This window comes from Kogia breviceps, chromosome 2, assembly GCF_026419965.1.
Source record: "Kogia breviceps isolate mKogBre1 chromosome 2, mKogBre1 haplotype 1, whole genome shotgun sequence".
In the NCBI taxonomy this organism is placed as follows: Eukaryota; Metazoa; Chordata; class Mammalia; order Artiodactyla; family Physeteridae; genus Kogia; species Kogia breviceps.
The window spans coordinates 34,935,915-34,961,056 of record NC_081311.1 but is presented as its reverse complement, the minus strand read 5'-3'; the positions used below and the strand labels follow the sequence as shown (position 1 = coordinate 34,961,056).

Below are 25,142 nucleotides of genomic sequence, written 5' to 3'. Positions count from 1 at the left end.
TGGCCTATATATAAATATCTCATTTGTTTCAATAGCTCAGCTATATAATACTATGTTATATTGATATGTCATAAGTTAATACATCAGTCAACTAACAATGGATTTTAATGCTTTATCTGGTGTTATTTTAAACAACAGCTTTATGGAGATACAAGTCAAACACCAAATAATTCACCCATTTAAAGTGTACACTTCACTGATTTTTAGTATATTCACAGAGTTGTGCAGTCATCACTACAATCAATTTTAGAATGTTTTCATCACCTCCAAAAGAGGTGCACATCCCTGCACACCTTAGTTGTCACTCCTCAAAACTCCATCCCCCTCAGCCCTAGGCAACCACTAATCTACTTTCTGTCTCTGTAGACTTACCTATTCTGAACACTTCATATAAATGGAATCATAGAATATGTTCTCTTTCGTACTGGCTTACTTCACTTAGCACAATGTTTTTAAGGTTCGGCCATGCTATAGCATTTAACAGTACTTCATCCCTTATGGTTGAATAATATTCCATTGTATGGACACATTTTATCTACCCATATATCAGTTGATAAGCATTTGGGTTGCTCCACTTTGTGGCTATTATGAATAATGCTGCTATGAACATTCATGTACAAGTTTTTGTGTAGACAGGTTTTCATTTCTCTTGGGTATGTATCTGGTGGTAGAACTGCTGGGTCATATGGAAACTTTATGTTTAACATTTTGAGGAAGTGCCAGACGGTTTTCCAAAATGGCTCCACCATTTTACCTTCCCATTAGCAGTGTACTAGAGCTCTAACTTCCTCACATTCTCACCAACACTTATTATCACTTATCATTTATTATTCATCTTTTCTATTATAGCCACCCTAGGGAGAGTGAAGTGGTATTTCATCGCGGTTTCGATTTGCATTTCCCTGATGGCTAACGTAGGTGAGCATCTCTTCAGGTGCTTACTGGCCATTTGTATATCTTTGGAGAAATGTCTATTCAGATCCTTTGTCCATTTTTTAATTGGATTCTTTGCCTTTCTATTATTGAGTTGCAACAAATCTTTATATATTCTATACACAGGTCATTTTTCATATATATTATTTCCAAAAATTTTCTCCCATTCGGAAATGAGTGAAAGTCTTTTCACTTTCTTAACAGCACAAAAGTTTAAAATGTTTATTGTCAGTCTTTCAGGTAAAATAGTGTGAGATGAGCAGCTAGTTCAGCTTGTAGCTCAATCATGTAAAGTGTTTTGCTCTGATACAACTATCATACTTTGGATGCAGCAGAAGTGTGCATATTTCCCATTTCATCACACAGAATATTTAAAATATGCATATCCAAGGGTCAAAATTTAATAAATGAATATTTTTTACTGTTTAATCAAGGACATTCTTAAGTGAACTTTTGTTTTTATTCTATGTGTGTGATAGTGAAGACTATATAACCACTAGTACAGTTTGGTGTCAGTGCCTTTAATGGTGCTAAGATACAAGCAGTTACATCCACCATTGCTTGTGCTATCAGTGTAAATGCCAATGCAGTGAAAGAGGCAAATAATGTTTTAATATTATAAAAATAGCTTTGACCTCACATACCTCCTGGAAAGGTTCTCAGGGAGCCCTAGGAGTCTGTTGGATGACTTTCTGAGAACTGCTGCTCTGACATCCACGCTTGTTTAAAAAAGAAAAAATTCTTTATATATACATTTTCGTATAAAATTGATACTCCTGAAACAAGATACAAGAAGGAAGATGTGGCATCTTATCCTGTGATTTTTACCTACTCTTGACACACCACTGCCTTATGCCAGGGACACTTAACCCAGAGAGAGGAATTTAACCAAGGACAATGAAAAGTAAAGAGTCTTCCACAATATTTATGAGGAAAAGACTAATTAGTAGATGATGATTTTTTTTGTAAAATTATTTACCCTTTGTAAATATCTTTTCCGTTAGAGTTGACATAAGCTGTTAAAATTCTATTCTCTACATAGCAAATGAAGATAAAGAGACAGGTTTTAGACTGTCTTCTATAAGTGGCCAGTGAAGCCTCTGTCCAGAATTAAGAAAAGGTCAATTCAAAGTAATCTTAAAGGGCTTACCTGGTGGCGCATGGTTAAGAATCCGCCTGCCAATGCAGGGGACACAGGTTCGAGATCTGGTCCAGGAAGATCCCACATGCTGAGAAGCAACTAAGCCCGTGTGCCACAACTACTAAGCCTGCGCTCTAGAGCCTGCAAACCACAACTACTGAGGCCACGTGCCACAACTACTGAAGCACGTGTGCCTAGAGCCCATGCTCCGCAACAAGAGAAGCCACCGCAATGAGAAGCCCTCGCACAGCAATGAAGAGTAGCCCTCACTCGCTGCAACTAGAGAAAGGAACGAAGACCAATGCAGCCAAAAATAAATAAAATAAATAAATTTATATATTTTTTTAAAAGTAACATTATAGATGCTAAGCCAGTAAAATGTATTCTGGGGACCAAGGTCTCCCTATAAAAGTCCTTTAAAAGACCCAGGAACATTATCTATTTGGAAACTACTTAGCCAATCTAAGGCTCTTCAAGGACTTATAGCTGTGTTAAAGCAAACTTCTGAAATAGTTACAGACCATGGCTAAGTTACTGAGACCTAGGCCAGTCCTAACTTGTCTTTGTGACCAACCCACCCTGCATACCACTGCGAAATTAATCCCCCTAAGTCACTCTCACCTTGACTCAAGAACTTTTAGTAATAATTAAGAGCTAACACCAATGTAGCTCTTAACCATGTACCCAGCGTTGTCCTGAACAATTTAAATGAATTTTCTCATTTAATCCTCCCAGTAACCAAGTGTACGTTCTGTAATTCTCCTGAAGATGAGGAAACTTTGGCTTAAAAAGATTCAATAACCCACCCAAAATTGCTGAGCCCCTGAGTGGCAATGCTAACACTCAAATGTAGGTTTGAGTTAAAGCTCTCAACCACTGCGGTCCTTCTGCAGAGATACCATTGGTCTAATAATCACTTAGGAAATTTGTTTTTTTAAAAAAAACAGCTAATTGGGCACAACTACAAGGCACATGGATCAGAATTTCCAGGGTAATTCTCTGACTCACAGCAGGTTTGAGAACCACTACAAGTTAACTCTCCATTTCCTACATAATGGAGTCCATTTCTTATGTCCTCCTCCCAGCAGGATTCTAGGATAAAGGCAAAATTCCTTAAATTGGCTTACAAAGCTCTTCAGAGTCTGTCACTTGACTGACCTTTGTGATCCCATTTTACCCCAAGTCCTCTCTTTGGTTTGATTTCTCCTCTTCACCACAGGGCTTTCTTTCTCAGGGTATTTGCACATGCTGTCCTTTGGCCTGGGATGCTCTTCCCTTCTCCCTTTGTCCAATTACCTGTTGCTCTTCCTCAGTTCTCAGCATAATGGACACTTCCTGAGAAACTTTTCTGACCTCCCTGTCTAAGTAAAAACCCTAGTTATTATCTCTCATAACACCATGTACTACATTTGCAACCTAAAAAATGTATTTATGTGATTTCTCTCTCCCACTATAAACGGTAAACTCCATAGAAGTAGGGACCATGCTTGTTTTTCTCATTATTGTGTCTCCAGTACCTAGCTTAGTGCCTGTCATATAAATATTGCTCGTTCAATAAATAATTATCAAAAGAATTAATAGCTTCAAGACCTTTTAACTATTCCCTACTTAACCAACCAATCATATTTTTCACTCTTACTCAATAGAGACACAGTTCAATTTACAGAGGTTAACTCCTCTCTCTACATCTTTTCATCCTTATCCAGACCCAAGATCCTTCTCCACTCCTTTACCTACATAATTCTTATTGCTACAAGGTAGAGCCTAAATTCCCCTTGTTTCACAAAGTTCTCTAACACACCAGCCCATAACAGTCTCTAAACTTCTACCTCACTTTGTATTTCTAGGCCAATTCATTTGGCACTTAATCATATGCTTCCATGTATCATTATATAGTATTTCATACGTAAATGCCTTGTTTTAATTTTTTTTAATATAAGCGTTCGTAGGTAGTTTGTATGTTCTTAAAGGGTAGTTATTGTTTAATTTGTGACTAGAGTACCCAGGCACATCATAAATCCTCTGGAAATGTCTGCTGAATAAATTAATGAAGAATATTCTGTGGCCTGCAATGTGGACTCAGCCTGCAGTTTATCACCAAATTTGGCAATTGACAATTCTCCTTGGAAGGCACCTGGATACTTTCTATATCTCTTTGGAATATCTCCAGGGCCCCTTTTGGCAGACAGTTCAAAACAAGTGTCATGGGAGAACATTAAAGTAATATACTACTTTAAATTTCCTAACATATTTAGAACAGTTCCATACTCAGTTATTTCTAAATCCACTATAAAATTATTAATGCTTAAGTGCATTTCAACTTTTTATTTTGGGCAGGGGGTCAGACTAAGATCTAAGTAAGTAAGAAGTTTTTTCCTTCAAAATCAGAAAGTCAATTATAATTCCAATTATTCCAAGTCTTATCTGAAAACACAAGAGCCAAGGAAAACAAAGTTGACAAACAATACTGAAATTCAAGCTATGTGTGTCACCCATTTCAAATTTATCTGAAGGAATTTATTTCATGAGTTCTATCAATCATGATTTTTGTCCATACTAATTAAAAAATATAAAAAATTAAAGTTAAATTAAAGAATTATCAGTTATCTGTTGATCTGTTTCTCTTTAGATGTCCTTATGAACATTTTCTATGGAGCTAATTTTTTAACAGCTTTACTGAGATGTAATTTACATACTATAAAATTAACTCATATTAAGCATACAATTCAGTTTTTAAGTATATTTACAGAGCTGTGCCACCATCACCAGAATCTAATTTTGTTTTATCTTATTTTTTTAATTGTAATATAATTCACAAAGTTCTGTAACCATCACCACTCTAATTCTGGAAATTTTCATCAACCCAAAAAGAAACCTCATACCCGTTAGCAATCTCTCCCCATTACTCCCCAACTCTTCCAGCTCTAGGCAACCACTAATCTACTTTGTCTCTATGAATTTATTCTTTTTTTTTTTTTTTTTTTTTGTGGTACGCGGGCCTCTCACTGTTGTGGCCTCTCCTGTTGCAGAGCACAGGCTCCAGACGCACAGGCTCAGCGGCCATGGCCCACGGGCCCAGCCGCTCCGCGGCATGTGGGATCTTCCCGGACCGGGGCATGAACCCGTGCCCCCCGCATCGGCAGGCGGACTCTCAACCACTACGCCACCAGGGAAGCCCATCTATGAATTTACTCTTAACATTTAATATAAATGGAATCATACAATATGTTGTTTTTGTGACTGGCTCCTTTAACTTAGCATAATGTTTTCAAGGTTCATCCATGCTGTCACATGTATCAGAACTTCATTCCTTGTTATAACCTAATCACATTCTGTTGTATGACTATACCACACTTGGTTTATCCATTCATCAGTTGATGGATATTTGGGTTGTTTCCACTTTTTGGCTATTAGGAATAATGCTGCTATGAATGTTGGCATACAAGTCTTTGTGTAGACATACGTTTTGTTTTTTTTGTTTTTTTTGTTTTTTTTGTTTTTTTTTTTGCGGTATGCGGGCCTCTCACTGCTGTGGCCTCTCCGGTTGCGGAGCACAGGCTCCGGACGCGCAGGCCCAGCGGCCATGGCTCACGGGCTTAGTTGCTCCGCGGCATGTGGGATCCTCCCGGACCAGGGCACGAACCCGTGACCCCTGCATCGGCAGGCGGACTCTCAACCACTGCGCCACCAGGGAAGCCCCTAGACATACGTTTTTATTTCTCTTAGGCAGATACCAAGGAGTGGAATTACTAGGTCAGGTGCTTATCGCTTTTTTTTTTTTTTTTTTTTGCTAATCACTCTTAAGATGAATAACAGACATTTTTTTTTCCTATTTCAAAGGATTTTTGACACAGCCAGGAAACAGAATTTTCATGAAAATGCTAATATAAATTCTTTTTTTTTTTTCAATATGCTAAGATCAAATTCTATTTTTTGACCGGCATGTATGCATCAATCTCCTTGTGGCTGACAATTGCTTAAGAGATAAATACACAGTAAGGGAAGACTTACCCAGTAGAAGTAGCAATAAATAGGAATTTAAATTATCAAACACCCTGATTAAATTATTTATTTCCCTCCCCTGTCAGGGGCCTGCTTTTCATTTCATGAGAAAAAGGTGATGCATTAATTATAATTAGTCATGTAAATTCCCAAAGCTTTTCATAAAAGCATCTTTCAGAAATTGGAGGCCAAATAAACTTCTGGTCACATGTTATTTTTGTTTTTATTCCTGGTGATGTACATTCTAGTTCAAATATATTCAGGAAGCAGACTTTGAGCAGAGAATTAAGAGCGGATTGTAAAATTCTACGTTAAAAAAAAAAAGAGCTTAAGCAACACATTTTAATTTAAAGAAAAATCAAATCTCTTGCGGCAGAAATTAGACATATTCAGGGGAAAACTACCAGACATCCTACCAATCGCAGCACTAGAGAACGCCACAGGTCATCCAAAAGACGCATTTCTGTTAGCCAACAGCTCTTTTCCTCCCGCCAAAGCTGTCCCTAGAGCGTCAGAGAATAAACCAACGAGGGATTCATCATTTTTCCCTTTTGATCCCCTTCCCCCCACACACACACACATCCACCTGCTTGGAGGTGTCAAGGCGACTAGAAATGGTTAACAGCGACCAGCAGCAGAAACAAACACCCCTGACGACCCACAGCTGAGTAAGCAAGAGCTGTTTATTCACGAACACGTTCCATTTGGAGACTAGCGGCGAGCCCTTGAAAGCCCAGGCACATTTTAGAAGGTTCCTAGAGAGGGAGGGAATAAACTCCCCCCATTACCCCGCCCCTCTCCCCCACCCCCCCGTCGGGCAAACATACACAGAGAGGTTCGGGTGGGAACCATCTCGTCTAGGCAGCCACTGCCCTCCGACCCCTCAGGAATAACCTCACGTACTAGAGCATCCGACCCCTTACGGGGGTTGCGTAACTCCCCAAAATGGGTTCAGACGCGACAGACGCTGGCCCCAGCGCCGAGGGCTTCCAAAGGCGCTTCTGCCACCCCCACCCCCGCCACGGCCCGCCCCGACGCCGCGGCCGCGACTGGGGACCCTGCCGAGAAATGGCCTTTTAGCCACCACCACCCCCCCTCACCTGGCTTGGTCCCACCTGAGCACGAGAGCGGAGAGAAAAGAAACAGGCAAGGAGGGCTGACCTTAATGCTACTGACGGTGGAGCGGCACATCCCGCTGCCTCCTGGAAAGCGGCCCGCAGGACATTTTTCCCCCTGGAGGAAGGAAACGGGAGGGCGCCGGCCGGGCGGCGGCGGGCGCGACGGCGGTGGTCGGGGCGGGCTGTGCAGCCTCTTGCGGGGACGGTCCGAGGACTACATCTCCCAGGCTGCTCTGCGCCGCCTGGCGTTGTGACCCCGGCGCGCACTGAAGCGGTGACTCTTACCTCACAGAGGTAGCTCCTCCGCCGGCAGCAACTCGGCGCCCGCGGTCCATGGACCGGAACCCCGGGCTGACGGGCAGGAACCCGGGCCGCGATCGCCACCTCCCCGCCCCAGGCTCCTCCTCCTCGCTCCCCACCGCCTTCTCCCGACGCCCGCGGGCCGCGCACCGCCACCGCCGGGCTCGCGGAGCCGCCCCGGGAGGCTGGGTGGGGGGGTTCGCGGCTGCCGCCGGACTGAGGCCTACTCCGCCGCCTCTCAGTGCTATTGTCCCTGGGCCCGGCCCTGACCGGGCCCACTGGGGAGGCGAGTGCGCCGCCTCCGACGAAGATGCCGGACCAAGCCCTACAGCAGATGCTGGACAGGTACGGGCAGCCTTGGGGGAGGACGCGGGCCGGGCCTCGGGGCTCTTCGGAGCGGAGCCTAGCCTGCCGAGAGGAGTTCCACGGCCTGGGGGCCGAGTGAGGGGCAGAAAGTTTGGAGTCCGTACTTGGGGGGAGGACGGAGCGGGCGGCCTGGGTGCGTAGACTTAAAGCGAAACTTAGTTACGGATTGGCGTCTGGTTTTGTCCGAACGCCGTTGCGAAGTGAGAAGGGTTCGTGTGAACCCAGAGACATAGTTTCTTTTTCTTACTGTCCTTCTCCCCTCCCCCCAAACTGTCTTGTAACGTGTTTGTCAGCGTTGTCACTGGCAAGGACCAGACTAATTCTCTGGGGAGTGATCCCCCTCTAATTTGTACACTCTTTCCAAAAACCAAGGATAAGTATTCTTTTGGAAAGCCTGATAGGCTGACTTCATTCCTGCTTCCTCCCCCATCCCATCCCCACCCCAAACTATAAGGTCAAGAGTATCCGCAAGGGACTTTAACGGTCAGACCAGAGTAGAGGTTATGGAAAACAGCCTTAAGTCCAACTCTGAACACTTAGGGGATTTTACCATTCGTTGAGTTCACTGAGAAAGTTTCATCTTATCATGGGGCAAGTTCCTGGGGGGACTCCAGTCGGTAAAACTCTTTCTGTGAAATCGGCTGCACCGCCCTCTGCTGTTAAAATTCTAGGCCATGGGTTCTACCACGAGTTTTTGGAGACCCTTACTCCACATTTTCCCCTAAGCCACGACGTAACTTCCTGACCTAGCCAGTGCGACAGGCTAATGCGTGTTTGGTTGTCTACAACTCTCAGTAGACCATTTGCCACCCAGTTCAGCGTGTAGTACAGGTCTTCGTACTGAGGAAAAGTCCAACTGTAAGCTTGGCAATGAAAGGCCAACCTTAAATGAGATTATACCCAGTTAAATGCTGTTTGGGTCACACCCAGAACACAAGTCACTCAAGAGTACATCTTCCAGAGTGACAGACATTTCCTTTGGAGCTTAGAATTTTGAGACATCTAAGTTGATAGAAATCATGGTACTGACTTTTTCCAGTTGGGGTGACCCAGTGATTAATCCAGCCCTTGTTTGAGGGGAGCATTCAGGTCAAGTTGTATTGACTAACCCCTTTTTATGTAAGTAGTTTACAAGCTCCTGTTAGGCAGAAACGTATGCATCATTATTTATTTTGAAACCTACAGCAGAGCCTGGCACTAAGCAGGTCATCAGTAAATATTTCTTTAATGAACAAATGCATGAACTTTTTTGTCATTTTCCCCAGTTGTCCAGGGGTTTGATAATTTACCACGTTTTACCAGGTAAATTATAATTTACCATACTGGCAAATTATATAGGACTACTGAAATATGCCCACAGGAAACCACTTTCTGCCACTGCCAATTCCAATCAAATGAGACCCTATTCTGGTGCTGGGTATTTTGTAATTAATTTTTTTTCCCCCTCTGAGGGCCTGTTGCTTTCACTTTTATGTAGGTGACTTTTAGAAAAGCTTTTGTGTCCAAAAGCTGATCTGGCTTTCATACACTCTTTGGAGATTTCCATAAAAGTAAAAAAGCCAAGGAGTGCTAGCCAGGCATTTAAAACATCTAATAGAAACATGGAAATTCTGGCTGCATGTACTGAAACAGGTGACTATAATACTGGCTTCCCTCATCTTCAGCACCTTTTTGACATACCTCAGGGTAGATTAAGATGACGTTCAAAGATCTTTACTATCTAAGTCAGTGTTTTGCAACGTGGCCCCACGTTGGAATCAACCTGGGGAGCATTTTAAAATATGGATGGATGCCTGGCTCTGCCGGCAACCAATTAATTCACAGATTTCTGGAGAATGGGGCCTGAGCATGTATATTTTCAAAAGTTTTCCAAATGTTTATTGTAGTTGAAAATCACTTTTTTTTTTTTTTTTTGGCGGCGCGGCACGGCTTGCTGGGGGATCTTAGTTCCCCAACCAGGACCAGGGATTGAATCTGGGCCCCCTGCAGTGGAAGTGTAGAGTCCTAACCACTGGACCACCAGGGAATTTCCACTACCCTGAATCCCAAGGGATTATTTCATGATAAGAGATAGTACATTTTAGTGATGTAAGCTTGGCCAGAAATCTTAAAATTCTCATTTTGCCACTTACTAGCTATGTGACTTTGGACTTAAATTCTGAGGTTCTACATCCTCATTTATAAAATGGCAATATCCTACCTCACAGGATTGTATAAATGAGAACACGAGTAAGCACTTTATAAAACAGTAAAATGCTATTCATATGTTAGCCACACAGAAGGTACTTAAGATTCTAGTGTAACCAACTAATGTAGCAATTCCCTCCCCACCACACACACACCCATCTCCATATTTACAGTATCATCTTAATTGGGGCTGGCCTTACATGCAAATTGAACACAAAGATACGTGATGGGTTCATTTGAGGAATACTGACAGGCCCAACAGAGTAAAATATGTCAACCTGTTAGGACCTAGAATTCTTGCTTTGAATTTGGCTTCCCCCCAGCTTGGTCTTTGGGTGGCAATTTTTGAGGGATAGAATTTAGCTCAGAAACTTGCCCTTATTTTTATTTCTTCAGTGCAAGTTCTATCCTTGAGAAGATTAGGAAATGTGTATGACATATATTGTTCTTTTGCTTCTAGGTTAAAATTAGATATATTTTAGTGCTTATTAAACATTTGTATTGAATGAATTGACTTAATAAATATCGATGCATTTGCCCAGTACCATTCTAGGTCCTCGGTATATGGTGGTAGTGAACATAAGCAAAAATGCTCATATGGAGCTTTAATTCTAGTGAGGTTTGTGTTCCATAAACTGTCAAATAAAATGAAGATTATATTTACATAACATGGATGGTATGTTCAGTTTATATACTTAGTCTTTCAAGGTTTTTTAATTAATAGCAACTTATTAATAGCTGAAGTTCAATTGCCTTGTCCTTTGTGAATAACTAAATTTAGTTTAGCAATTGTTTATCTTGATAAATTTTATTGCAGTATTTGTAGATAGAGTATATATAGATATATATTTTGATTGCCTTTCATTTTTATAAACAGTAAGCAACTGTTTTATATAAATTTATCATTTGAACCTTTTAAATTGTTTGAGAAAGGGGGTGAGAAAGTGGGTGGTTTTCTAGTGTCATGAATGATTTGGGATCACAAATCATTGCCCTGAAATTATAACCATTCATAAACTCAGACCTTTTACATCAGGCTCTCTGTATCTTGGTCAGTTTCTCTTCCTTCCCTTCATTGCCATACTTTTTTAAGGAGAAGTCTGTTATATATTATTCTATCACCATTAAACTTTCTCGTTTTCTCTTTTATTTCTCAAAATTAGGATTAAATGTATAGAGAATACAAAGAATACTGTAACAAACTGCAGGAATGAACCTCAGGTTTAAAGCCTGGTGAGAGATGCTTCTGGAAACTTGACTTTTGTGTACCCCTTTCACATTAAACACTCAGGAATTTGTTGAGGTTGTTTGCATCACTTACTTGCACCTGGTGAGTAGGCAAGGAATGTAGCCAGTGTCCCCAGAACAGTCAAATGGGAAGAAAAGCAGGGAGAATCGTCTGCTCTCCATGAGCCTCCTGCAGTGGCAAAGTGAATTAGAATCCCCAGTCTCAGGGTGTTGTCAACCACACATGTACATCCTTTTAGAAGCTGTAGAGTGTTCTGATAGGAACGTGCTATGTTATCTTCTTACTTATATAACCATCTCTAGTTTCCATTAAAGCAACTTCTCATTCTCTGAAGCATATTTTCACCAATCATATCACTATCCCATTTTGACATTTACAGAACAATACCTAGAAATAAAAAACATTAGCAATTAGTTGTATTTGCTTCCATCTCTATGTAAAAAGTGGAAACATTACAGATAAAGTCCCCTTTGGCCACTATCCCCAGTCCCATATCTTCTCCCCATCCCCACTCCACTATCATAAATGGGTTCATGTTCTTCCAGTCTTTGTTTAATGCTTTTATATATACCATATGTAATTCACAGTTTTGTTCTTGTTTCTAAAATTTAAATATATCAATCTACAATTGACTTTTTAAAATATTGAGTTCTGTGATATACAGCAATTAAAGAGAATATATATATAATTCATTGTATTAACTTACCACTCTTTTTCTTTCTAAATCCGTTTCCCTGTTTGTGACATTTATATTCTTATTTTCTCCTCATTATCTCTTGTTGTAATTTGATTTTCATCTACCTTTCTTGTCCGTAGCACTACTAAAAGGATACTGAAGGTTACCAATAATTTCTTAATCGGTAAACCTAATGACTTTTTTTCTGGTCCTCATGTCCTTGACATATACATGTAGTGGAGATGAAACTGGTGACCACCACCCCCTAACTTCTCGAAACTGTGTTCTAGTCTACCATACTATTTGTCTTTTACTTTTTTCCTCTCTTATGTATCACCTTACCTTTACTCTCTTCAGTCAATTAAGTATGGTTCAATCCTCAGCACTTATCATTCTTCTCTGAAAAGTATACCTGCTTACTATCTCACTGTCACCTTTATTTGAGTGACTCCCAGATTTATGTCTTTATTCCTGACTTCTTTGCCACATTTTAGTTGTCTGCATTCTAGCTGCCCAGTAGACATTTCCATTTGTGTATACAAAGTATTACTAGCGCCTTAAGGTACCTAAAAGTAAACTACTGCTATTTCCCTGGCGTTTACTTATCTTGACTTCCCAATTTTGGTCTTTGATAGGACCATTCTTCCAGTCTACCAGCCATAAGACCTACATATTTTTTTTCTTTTTTTCTTTTTTCCTCCAAATCCACTTGCTTATCAGATACTATAGATTCTTCTTTCTCTGACTCCAGTTTTTCTCTTCCAATTTGACTTAACAGAGGGGTACCAGAATTGGCCAAGGAAGGCACAATTATCATGGCGTTTCCACACTTTAAAACCTGTCAGTCTCTACATCACCTATAGGATAAATTCTAAACTTTCAAGGCCCTGGTGAAGAGGTTTAGCTCTATTAATCCAATCCAGCCCCAACCTTCCTTAACCATACTCTTCTGCACTGCACTTCATTGTCCTCTGGATATATCCTGCTGTACATCTTCTTATTTTTGCTTTAGATGACTTTCTCCCTTTTGACACCTGGCTAACTCTGACCCATCTTTAGAATTCAGCTCAAGTATCACCTTGAAGCATTACACAGCTCCTTCAGGCAGAGTGAGTTACTTCCTGTATTTCCATAGAACCTTTATGCATTCATTTTAGTACATCACACTGTATGGTAATTGTTTTTAATGCACCTATCCCAAGTCTCAGAGCCTTCCACACATACCCTTTACCACCACCACCATGCACATTCAAGTGGAAGTTCACTGAGAACAGAAACCGTTCCTTATCCCATTTCCCCAGAAGGGGAAAGTACATTGGAGACACTGTTGAATCATGGTGTCTGTCTTTTCACTGTTTATAGCATATGAGTGCCTAGAATAATCTTGCTGAAGCACCAAATATTTATTTGCTCAAAACCTTCTGTATTTTCTTAATTGCTTATTAAGCTTAAGTTCAGATTCTTTAATCTGGCCTTCAAGACCCTCCATAATTATATTTATTGTGCTCTCTATTATGTTTAAGACTGTGAGTATATATGGCTGGCACCAGCTACCTTCTTAAAGCTTTGCTTCTGTTTAAGAATGAGTTCATAAAGTAGATATGTTTTGCCTAGCCCAAACTGATTCACTGACTGTCCTGTGTTCTTTTCAGCATCTTGTCTTTCAAAATTCTACCCACTCTTCAAGACCCAGTTTAGTTTCTGCCTCATTTATAAAGGTTTTCTGACCATTTCAGCCAGAAATATTTCCCCCCTTCTCCAGACTCATGTAGCAGTTCTTTACAGGCCACATGTACACACATGCCTCCCAATTCATTACATGCCATAGTTCATAAGATGAGAGATGGTAACATTTATATGGCACATTGGAGTACACTGGCAGGGGTTTAGATCTCTAGTGAAAGCTCCTTATGGCTGCTTAGAAGTACTGTAGTGGGGCTTCCCTGGTGGCGCAGTGGTTGGGAGTCCGCCTGCCGATGTGAGGGACATGGATTCGTGCCCCGGTCCAGGAGGATCCCACTTGCCGCAGAGCGGCTGAGCCCGTGAGCCATGGCCACTGAGCCTGCGCGTCTGGAGCCTGTGCTCTGCAACAGGAGAGGCCACAACAGTGAGAGGCCCGTGTACCACCAAAAAAAAAGTACCCTAGCAAAAATGAAACACATAGCTCTTTTTCGTGGCACCTCGGAGGTGGTCAGCCGCTTCAGAATGAAGCTGAACATCTCTTTCCTGGCCACTGGCTGCCAGAAACTCATTGAAGTGGATGATGAATGAAAACTTCGTACCTTTTATGAGAAGCGTATGGCCACAGAAGTTGCTGCTGACTCTCTGGGTTAAGAATGGAAGGGTTATGTGGTCCGAATCAGTGGTGGGAACGACAAACAGGGTTTCCCCATGAAGCAGGGTGTCTTGACCCATGGCTGAGTCCGCCTGCTACTGAGTAAGGGACATTCCTGTTACAGACCAAGGAGGACTGGAGAAAGAAAGCGCAAATCTGTACGGGGTTGCACTGTGGATGCCAATCTGAGCGTTCTCAATTTGGTCATTGTAAAAAAAAAACAGGAGAAGGATATTCCTGGACTCACTGATACTACTGTGCCTTGTCGCCTGGGGCCCAAAAGGGCTAGCAGAATCGGCAAACTTTTCAATGTCTCTAAAGAAGATGATGTCCGCCAATGTTGTGAGAAAGCCCCTAAACAAAGAAGGTAAGAAACCTAGGACCAAAGCACCCAAGATTCAGCGTCTTGTTACTCCACGTGTTCTGCAACACAAACGTTGGCGAATTGCTCTGAAGAAACGGCGTCCTAAGAAAAATAAGGAAGAGGCTGCAGAATATGCTAAATTTTTGGCCAAGAGAATGAAGGAGGCCAAAGGAGAATGCCAGGAACAGATTTCCAAGAGACGGAGGCTTTCCTCTCTGAGAGCTTCTACTTCTGAGTCCAGTCAAAAATGAGATGTTCTAAGAGTAATAAATAAATAAGATCAGACATAAAAAAAAACAACAAACATAATTACTTGTACTGGCTATAATTTCCTTAGAAACGAGAAATGGAAAATTTTCTCAGACTACACTATCCATATGGCAGCATGGTGCAGTGAAAAAAGCTGATGTTTTTGGTGGGTTTTTTTTAATTTTTAATTTTTTTTGGGGGGGGGGATATAATTTACAAAAAAGCTCGTATTTTAGAGTTGAGGCCTAGGTTGCATCCATGCCTTTCTACTTAACCATGAGGCCTTGGGCAGACTGTTTAACTGTTCTGGGCTTTTGTTTCCTTATTTATTTAAGACAGAAATAATTATGTTTGCAGTTTGTGAAGATCAGAGACAAAGAGCATGGCATGAATATATGCTTAATAAATGATCGCTTTCATTGTGGGGTATTTCCCTTTCCCTTTTTTGTAATGTGTCATAATTGTGATAGCTCTTTGATAAATCCAGATACTTCTATTCCACTTGGCTAGACAGACATAAAGGGATGTTTAGTCATTTTTTTAAATTTAATTTATTTATTATTTTTATTTTTGTCTGCCTTGGGTCTTTGTTGCTGCGTGCAGTCTTTTCCCTAGTTGCCGCGAGCGGGGGCTGCTCTTTGTTGCGGTTCCCGAGCTTCTCATTGGGTGGCTTCTCTTGTTGCAGAGCACAGGCTCTAGGCACGCGGGCTTCAGTACTTGTGGCACTTGGGCTCAGTAGTTGTGGCTCGCGGGCTTCATTGCATCGCAGCATGTGGGATCTTCCCGGACCAGGGCTGGAACCCGTGTCCCCTGCACTGGCAGGCAGATTCTTAACCACTGCGCCACCAGGGAAGTCCTGGGTTTTTAGTCTTCTTGATGGTATAGTTCCTGTTTAAGAATACATGGGGGGCTTCCCTGGTGGCACAGTGGTTGGGAGTCCGCCTGACGATGCAGGGGACATGGGTTCGTGCCCCGGTCCGGGAAGATCCCACATGCCGCGGAGCAGCTGGGCCCATGAGCCATGGCCGCTGAGCCTGTGCGTCCAGAGCCTGTGCCCCACAATGGGAGAGGCCACAACAGTGAGAGGCCCGTGTACCGCAAAAAAAAAAAAAGAATACATGGGATGTGACACTTTTAATCCTGAGACAAAGCAAGCAGTTTGCTCCATTGTTAAATTTAGGCGTGCCTTTCATTAACCAGAGTATGGTTCTCTAAGCATCTTCTTCTTCTTTTTTTTTTTTTTTTTTTTTTTCATTTTAATTTTTATTTATTTATTTTTGGCTGTGTTGGGTCTTCATTTCTGTGCGCGGGCTTTCTCTAGTTGCGGTGAGTGGGGGCTACTCTTCGTCGTGGTGCGTGTGCCTCTCACTGTCGCAGCCTCTCTTGTTGTGGAGCACAAGCTCCAGACGGGCAGGCTCAGTAGTTCTGGCTCACAGGCTTAGTTGCTCTGCTGCATGTGGGATCTTCCCAGACCAGGGCCCGAACCCGTGTCCCTGCATTGGCAGGCAGATTCTCAACCACTGCGCCACCAGGGAAGCCCCCTCTAAGCATCTTCTGAATTAAGGACATGTTCTCTTTCCTTAAAACAGTCATGGAAATACATTGGTAAGGCACCATATATAATAACAACAACAATTTAAAGCTTGTTTCATTGCTCTCACTCCTGTATTCTGGAACTCTTCTATTCTGCTTCCCTCCAGTTTTCATCAAAGTGATCATAGGCAGGAGCCTATGATTTTCCAGATCTTTCTAATAATCCACTATAAACTCCTACAGTCTAAGTCTGCAAAGGTAGACTTTACTGCCAACTGTTTCATTAGATAACCATACCCATCTTGCTTAGTTAATTTATGTGCCAGTGAGAAACTATTCTATTGGTAAGTTTCCTCCCCTTTTTTCCCCATATACTTTTAAAATAATTAACTTAATCGTATAAACTAGTTTAGTCACAAATGAACCCTGTGAAGTGATGTTACCTTTGTCATCCATCCTTTACCAACTGGTTTGTAATATCTAGCTTTATTTTTAAACCTTTCTGCTCCAACCACGTTGGTTTTATCATTGTCCATGACCATATGCTCATGTCTATCTCTAAGGTTATTTATGCTGTTATTCTTACTTCAGATACCCTTATTCTTTTCATTCCCCAACTGTCATCTCATTTGTAGTTCTTCCTTTTCATGAAACCTTCTCAGCTATTTCATTCTGTGTTTCTTATGGTCATCATCACGTTTCTGTATTACCTTTGGTCACCAACATCATTTCTTGGCACTCAAGTGTTTTGTGTGGTTGTTTTTATGTGATCCTTCTATGTATATATTTGTTCCTTAGCTAGATTGTAAGTTCCTTAAATGTATTTCTTCTGGCATCAAATAGTGAACATACTAAGTACGTTCAAGTTAATTTAGGGGGAGATCTTGAATACTCTTTGATTTAAGGCAAATTAGATGTATATTCCTTTAACTGTTTATAAATTTTACTGTTGAGAAGGATTTATATCAATAATTGGAAAAAAGTTATAATTTTATTTAAAATTACATAGAGGGGGCTTCCCTGGTGGCACAGTGGTTGAGAGTCTGCCTGCCGATGCAGGGGACACGGGTTCGTGCCCCGGTCCGGGAAGATCCCACATGCCGCGGAGCGGCTGGGCCCGTGAGCCATGGCCGCGGAGCCTGTGCTCTGCAACAGGAGAGGCCACAACAGTGAGAGGCCCGCGTACCAAAAAAAAAACCAGAAAATTACATAGAAATAAATGATTTTTTTTATAAAGAGTGGCATGTCATACATGCAGATTAGTGACATTACCAGTACCACTAAGGCATTAGTGACATTACCAGTACCACTAAGGCCATACATTTAAGGAATAAGTAATATTCTTTAGAATTGTCTGGTTTAGTTCTTTTTTCATGTCTTCATATTATAATAGTGATTTGTTCTTTGATCTCTGAACCAATCATGATAATTCCCAGATCTCCCTTTACTCTGTAACCTAATGAGCAGTAACTTGGCTGGTGGAAAGGTGTGGAAGTAAATTGTGATTGTGTATTATCATCAAGCAGGCGGCATTTAGAAAACCTAGTGGAAGAAGGGTGGGAGAAAATGAACTGAGGATTTGAATAAATATCTTAAGCAGTGGTGTTGGCCTATTGAACAATTGGGGGGATGATCAGGAATCCAGGACCTTTCCCACTGAATACCAGGGTGCCAGGCAGAACTGCTGTATGTGCTAATTTAGGTAAGAAAATGCATCCATAAAAATCTAGGCATAGATGTAAAGTTGACACCATCTTTCTCATCTCTCTTGGTGCCATTATTGCTACTGTTCATTTGGTGGTTATGTATGTGCCAGGCAATTCTTAAGCAGTTTCATGATCACTTGTTTAATCCTTTACAATAGAGAATCTTCTTTTTAAATTTATTTTATTGAAGTATCGTTGATTTACAATGTTGTGTTAATTTCTGCTGTACAGCAAAGTGACTCAGCCACACACCTACATACATTCTCCTTCGTATTCTTCTTCTCTGTGGCTTATCACAGGACACTGAACATAGTTCCCTGTGGTATACAGTAGGACCTTGTTATTTATCCATTCTATATATATTTGTTTGCATCTGCTCATCCCAAACTCCCAATCCATCCCTCCCTCTTGGCAACCACAAGTCTGTTCTCTATGTCTGTGAGTCTGTTTCTATTTCATAGATAAGTTCATTTGTGTCCTATTTTAGATTCCACATGTAAGTGATATATGGTATTTGTCTTTCACTTTCTGACTTCACTAAGTATAATAATCTCTAGGTCCATCCATGTTGCTGCAAATGGCATTATTTCATTTTTTTTATGACTGAGGAGTAGTCCTGTGTGTGTGTGTGTGTGTGTGTGTGTGTGTGTGTGTGTGTGTGTACATGTCTTCTTTACGCATTCATCTGTCAGTAGACATTTAGGTTGTTTCCATGTCTTGGCTATGGTGAGTAGTGCTGCTGTGAACTCGGGTGCATGCATCTTTTTGAATTATGGTTTTGTCTGGATATATGCCCAGGAGTGGGATTGCTGGATAATATGACAACTCTATTTTTAGTTTTTTGAGGAACCCTTATACTGTTTTCCATAGTGGCTGTACCAATTTACAATTCCACCAACAGTGTAGGAGGGTTCTACAGTAGGGAATTTTAACATAAAACCTTTTTTATGCTGAGAATTCCTTTGGAAGTTTAGTTAAGCTTATGGGTTCCTTCTCAGAATGTTTTGAAAGAATAAAACAAAATATACAGGTTAGAAATGGACAAATTATGAAATACAGCTACCAAAATATTAAAATCTGACATGGTAATATGAGTTTTAAAACAAATACAAGGGCTTCCCTGGTGGCGCAGTGGTTAAGAGTCCACGTGCTGATGCAGGGGACACGGGTTCGTGCCCCAGTCCGGGAAGATCCCACATGCCGTGGAGCGGCTAGGCCCATGAGCCATGGCCACTGAGCCTGCGCATCCAGAGCCTGTGCTCCACAACAGGAGAGGCTACAACAGTGAGAGGCCCGCGTACCGCAAAAACAACAACAACAACAAAAATACAAGATCTCTTACTGGTGGGTCTGATAATTAATTTCAAATTAGCAGTGGGTTAAATGTTGAGATCTGCACAGCTGTAATATGAAAATTTCTGGTCACTGTACTAATTTTTAATTACTGTATGCTAATATTATTGTTTATTCATCATTGAAGGAAAACTGAATTTTATTTAGAGTTTAATGAAAATAAAGGTATAATTATTTTTTTTCCCATCCAAATTTACCAGTCCCGTAAATTTTTCATTGACCTCAGGTTAAGAACCCCTGCATTACAAAAACTCTTTAAAAGAGATTGTCATTAAACCTAAAATAAGTGTTAAGCAGGAATTTGAACTCAGGCATCCCAAGTTCTTTAACCAGTTAGAATATCCTGAACTCATAAAATCTTTTCCCCAAATTTAGCTAGCTTTTTTACTTAGAAAAAAAGGATCTCAAGCATTTTGCTTACTATTTAAATTAAAAACCAAATAGCTTAAAAATGTTTACATTGAATGTAAAATAAAATTTCATTTTTGTATTATGGTGAGTTGAGGAAACTTACAAAGGGAAAAAGGAAAGAAGAATGGCCAGACCAGAGGTTCTCAAACTTCAGTTATCACTATCACCTGAAGGGTTTGTTAAAATGCCACGTTGGTGATTCCTCAAAACAGTTAAAAATAGAATTACCATGTGACCCAGCAATTTCACTTCTGGGTATATATCCAAAAAGAATTAAAAACAGGATCTCTGGGCTTCCCTGGTGGTGCAGTGGTTGAGAATCCGCCTGCCGATGCAGGGGACCACGGGTTCGTGCCCCGGTCCGGGAAGATCCCACATGCCGCGGAGCGGCTGGGCCCATGAGCCATGGCCGCTGAGCCTGTGCGTCCAGAGCCTGTGCTTCTGCAACGGGAGAGGCCACAACAGTGAGAGGCCTGCATACCACAAAAAAAACAAAAAAAACAGGATCTCAAAGAGATATTTGTACACCCATGTTCGTAACAGTATTATTCACAATAGCTAAAACTTGGAAGCAACCTTAGTATCTAAGACCAATGAATGGATAAGCAAAATGTGGTATATATACATACAATGGAATAGTATTCAGCCTCAAAGAAAGGAAGGATATTCTGCAATATGCTACAATGTGGATGAACCTTGAAGACATAGAAAGACAAATACTGGATGATTCCACTTATATGAGGTACTTAGAGTAGTCCAAATTATGAAGACAGAAGGTATAAGGGTCGCTGTCAGGGGCTTGGGAGAGAGGACATTGGAGAGTTGTTTAATAAGTACAGTTTGTTTTATAAGATGAAGAGTTATGGGGATGGGTGGTGGTGATGGTAGCACAACAGTGTAAATGTATTTAATACCACTGAACTATACACTTAAAAATGGTTAAGATGGAAAATTTTATGTTATATATTTTACTGCAATAAAAAAAGAAGAATTTTTAAAGAAATTTAAAATAAATAAATTTTTTAAATGTAGTGTTGGGTCCCATCCTCAGAGTTTCTGATTCTGCAGGTCTGGGGTGGGACCTGAAAATTTGCATTTCTAGCAAGTTCTCAGATGATGCTTCTGCATCGTGTGTGTGTGTGAGATTGTGGGATTGAAGAGAAGGGGAGGAAATGACTCAGAGAAACTCTTAATTAGAATTTTGTCAGAAATTACAACCTCTTAAGTGTGGACTTTGAAAGGTTTTTGGCTTTGTCCTTTGAAATGGCAAATAGCCAGTTCTCGCCTTTTAAGGGTATTAAAATTGTCATCCTATAAAATATAACATTAAAATATGTAATAAAGTAGAACTATAGTTAAATTGATCCTGCAATGCAAATATTATAGCATTGTCAGTAAGAATTTTTAATTTCAAAATGTTTGGTTTTATCTTTGTTGGCTGTTTTTATCTAAGAAATGACCTGATCCAGTAGCCAGAATCAGGAGCATATTTTTGCCCAGTGTGAGAAATAGAAAAACTTGCAAGACTCAAAGTACTTGCAGTGGAAATTAGATTTATTTAAGCCGTTTCAGCTCAAGTTGCGGTCAGTAGGAAAGAAAGCTATTGACAAAAAATAGTGTCCTTATAAAAGCTGTTTAAGAGTCTACATTATATGATTGTTCAGGGCTATCCCTTATATCCAGTTTCTCACAATCTATAACAAGATTGTTTGGGTCGTATCTGATAAGAATCTGCCCCAAACTGGTTAAACAAAACAAAACAAAAAAATCTGTGGGTTTATGTAAGTGAACAGTGCAAGGGTATATTTAGCTTTAAGCACAGCTTGATCCATGTCTCAAACGAAGTCATCGGTTTCTATCTTTCAGCTTCCTCTGGGTTCTTTAGGCTCCACATTGTGGCTTTCCTTGCAGCAGAGCCTCACACTCTCATTTAGCTTCACACTTTTCCTGCCTTCAGGCTCAGTGGAAAAGAAAGTCTGTGTACCAACTTTCCCAGCAAAAATTCTGAAGTTCACTCTAAAGTCTTTGCTCACGGGCTTAGTTGCTCCGCGGCACGTGGGATCTTCCCGGACCGGGGCACGAACCCGTGTCTCCTGCATCGGCAGGCGGATTCTCAACCACTGCGCCACCAGGGAAGCCCTGAAGTTCACTCTAATGAAACTTTATGGGCCCAGCCTCCCAATAACTATAATCTAGGACATGGGATACTCCCTTAAACCAATCTAGGGATTACTCTTCCTGGAGCTGGGGATGTGGGACTAACTGCCTAAATAAACCACATACATGGCTGATGTTGGAGGGAAGAGTGGTTTTCCTTAAAAAGTATGGTATACTTTTTGTCCCTAAAAAAGAGAAATTGTGCTGTACATTAAACCACAAGCTTCTACTCTCTCCTCTATTCTAAGGTCTTGAGAAACTCTAAACCCATCATTTTTAAACAAACTCTTTTCTCCTTAAATGGAAGGAGGTGGGGAATTGGGGAATAAATAGCTGAAATAGATTGCATCAAGGAGGGAGTAGGGTATGGGGAAGCAAAGGGGGAAGGCATAATTTTAAGACCTTCTTCTTAGGTTATATTCCTGGTTAGCCTATTAGAAGTTTTTTTTTTAATGAGGGAAGAGAAGATTCCTATACATAACTTTGTTCCCTCCCCTCATTTCCAGCCCTGAAGACTAATAACTGTCTTACAGGCTGTCTGCCTAAAAACATTTATGTGACCATTTTTATATGCTTTAACTTCCCATGTACCTGGCCCTTATTTCACAGACTAATATTCTTTCCATATTACGTAGATTAAACTCATATACCTAGTAAGGTAGTTAATCAGTTAATAAATTCTTTAGAACCTAACATTTTCTGTACTATTATTTATATTAAAAATCTTTAGTCATCAGAAGCAATTATTTCTACCTTAAGTAAATCCAGTAATTATCCCTTTCACACAGTCTGCTTTCTCCAATATGTTTGCTTTTTTTTACCTGCCATTTTTCTACACCAGCAGTTCCCAAACTTTATTGAATATTGGGATCACCTTGAGAGCTTGTTAAATCACAGATTTGTAGGCCCTCTTCCTCTAGAGTTTCTTATTTACTAGATCTGGAGTAGAGCCAGAGAATTTGCAAGTTCCCTAGTGATCCTGAACTACTGGTCCTGAGACCTTTGTTTTGAGAATCCCTGCAATAAAATCACTTGCCCCTGCTAATTTCTGCTATCACTCCTCCCTGAAACCTTTTCTGATCTATCCAAATTGATCCTTCCTTCTTCTTAAAATGGATGTACCTATGGTAATTTCATTGGAACCTTAAATCTCTTGTATCTACTGGATGTAGCCCCAATTAAATTACAGGGTTTTCTAGATAGGTACAATCTTCCATTTATTTTGTTTGTGCAACCACATGGAACCAGTGAAACTACATGGAATCAGTGAATCTCAGTAAATGTTGCTGGCAGTTTCTATAATTTTCAGTTGCTTGTTTGTTTTGTACTATTAAGTTAGAAGTCTTCGTTTTATATAACATTTACTTGTATCTAAATTATAATTTTTAGATGAAGTAATTTGGTGGTGTTATCAGAAGCTTATGTATTGTGGGCAATACTATTTGATCTCAGATGACCATCATCAGATGTACTGTTTAGTGATTAGAATAAATAGAAAATGGATGTGGTATGTTGGTAGATGTTGAATATCAGCAGACTTTTTGAGAGTATTATTATCAATAAGGGTTTTTTTTGATATCTCCTCTATAGGATAATTTCAGTTAATCTCTAATGATCATTAGCTTTAAAATCCAAATTTGTAAGCTGTATCCTCACTATCACTATGAATCAAACAATAAAAACAAGGTTATGGGTATTAACACTTCCAATTAGGTTTAACACCTAATAAGTTTTCACTGTAAATCATTGTTCAACTATCTTATCTACCATAGTTGTGAAATTAGAAAAAAAATCCGGAAAGTGCCTCTTTTAAATGTTAGTTGAGTACCTTCTAAAAAGTAAAAGTGTTTATTTAGGGGTGAAGTACACTAATGTCTGAAACTTTGAAATGCATCAAAAAATAAGATTGATGAAAGAATATGTAGTAAAGTACATATGTAGCAAAATGATAAGAATTGTAGAATCTAGGTGTTAAGAATATGGATGTTCACCAGTTTTTCAACTTTTTTCGAAAGTTTGAAATATTTTCTATTAAATGGTGGGGAAGAATAAACTTCTACTTATGCAGAATTTATGGGGATTATAGCTATATAAATATTCCCATTATATTGGTATATGAAGCTGCCATTTATGTAAGTTAAAAACAGATAAATAGGGCTTCCCTGGTGGCGCAGTGGTTGAGAATCTGCCTGCCGATGCAGGGGACACGGGTTCATGCCCCGGTCCGGGAAGATCCCACATGCCGCGGAGCGGCTGGGCCCATAAGCCTGTGCGTCTGGAGCTTGTCCGTCTGGAGCCTGTGCTCCGCAATGGGAGAGGCCACAACAGTGAGAGGCCCGTGTACCACTAAAAAAAAAAAAAAAAAAAAACAGATAAATATAGGCAATTTCATTTCGTTCAACCTAGTGTTAAGGTTCTTTACATTTTATTTTGGTTTTTCCTGATGACTGGAAATTGGCTTAATTTAAGATTCAGTTCACCTTAATACTGATTAATTATGCTGGTCTAGATGTACTTAGCTACATATATGTTCCATTGTTGATATGAAAAACTTACAAGAACCTAGAAATCTAGTTTCTAGATATTCTGCCTATATTTTGTTACCAAATATGGTTTTCATTTCCCAGAGGTATACAATTATATTTACAAAATTACCTTGGTTAAATAGGGAAAATATATACTAACACCTCAAATAACTGGTTTATTTGCTCTATAGTTGTCAATTGAAATTTTATGAAAAAAACTAGGTTGAAACCCAGTCAAATCATGGATAAAGATGATGGTTGCCAGTGTGAATGACTTAGTGCTACTGAATTGCAATCTTAAAAATGGTTAAAGTAGTAAATTTTATGTTACGTATATTTTACCACAATAAAATTTTAAAGAATAAGGACGTGGAGGAGGAGGCATTTCTGGATAACCGTAAGATAGCACGAGGCCCCAGACAGCTTGGCTGAGGTGGGTCAGAGAGTCAAGCATGCTCAAACAAATGCTCCCAACTTCCAGTTTCTACCTAGGTAGGTCAAATGAAATCTGACTGAATTTGAAAGCTGAGTAAAAGC

At 40.3% G+C, this 25,142-nt stretch overlaps 2 protein-coding genes and 1 pseudogene across 3 annotated transcripts in view; 2 read left to right on the top strand and 1 right to left on the bottom strand.

Moving 5' to 3' along the window:
• The window catches only part of CPEB3 (cytoplasmic polyadenylation element binding protein 3), a 179,121-nt gene extending 171,713 nt beyond the window's left edge, over positions 1-7,408 (bottom strand). Inside the window, exon 1 of one of the 2 annotated variants that reach the window (XM_059055460.2) lies at positions 7,238-7,408. The gene's annotated coding sequence lies outside the window, so the exon portion shown is untranslated. The remainder of the gene's footprint in view (positions 1-7,237) is intronic. The other variant, XM_067025047.1, reaches the window with a different exon arrangement.
• Positions 7,011-25,142, top strand: part of MARCHF5 (membrane associated ring-CH-type finger 5) — a 58,445-nt gene continuing 40,313 nt past the window's right edge. The window contains exon 1 of the mRNA XM_059055476.2: positions 7,011-7,839. Coding sequence (XP_058911459.1) covers positions 7,805-7,839 — 35 coding nt within the window. The 5' untranslated portion in view covers positions 7,011-7,804. The remainder of the gene's footprint in view (positions 7,840-25,142) is intronic.
• Positions 14,178-14,922, top strand: LOC131751572 (small ribosomal subunit protein eS6-like; annotated as a pseudogene).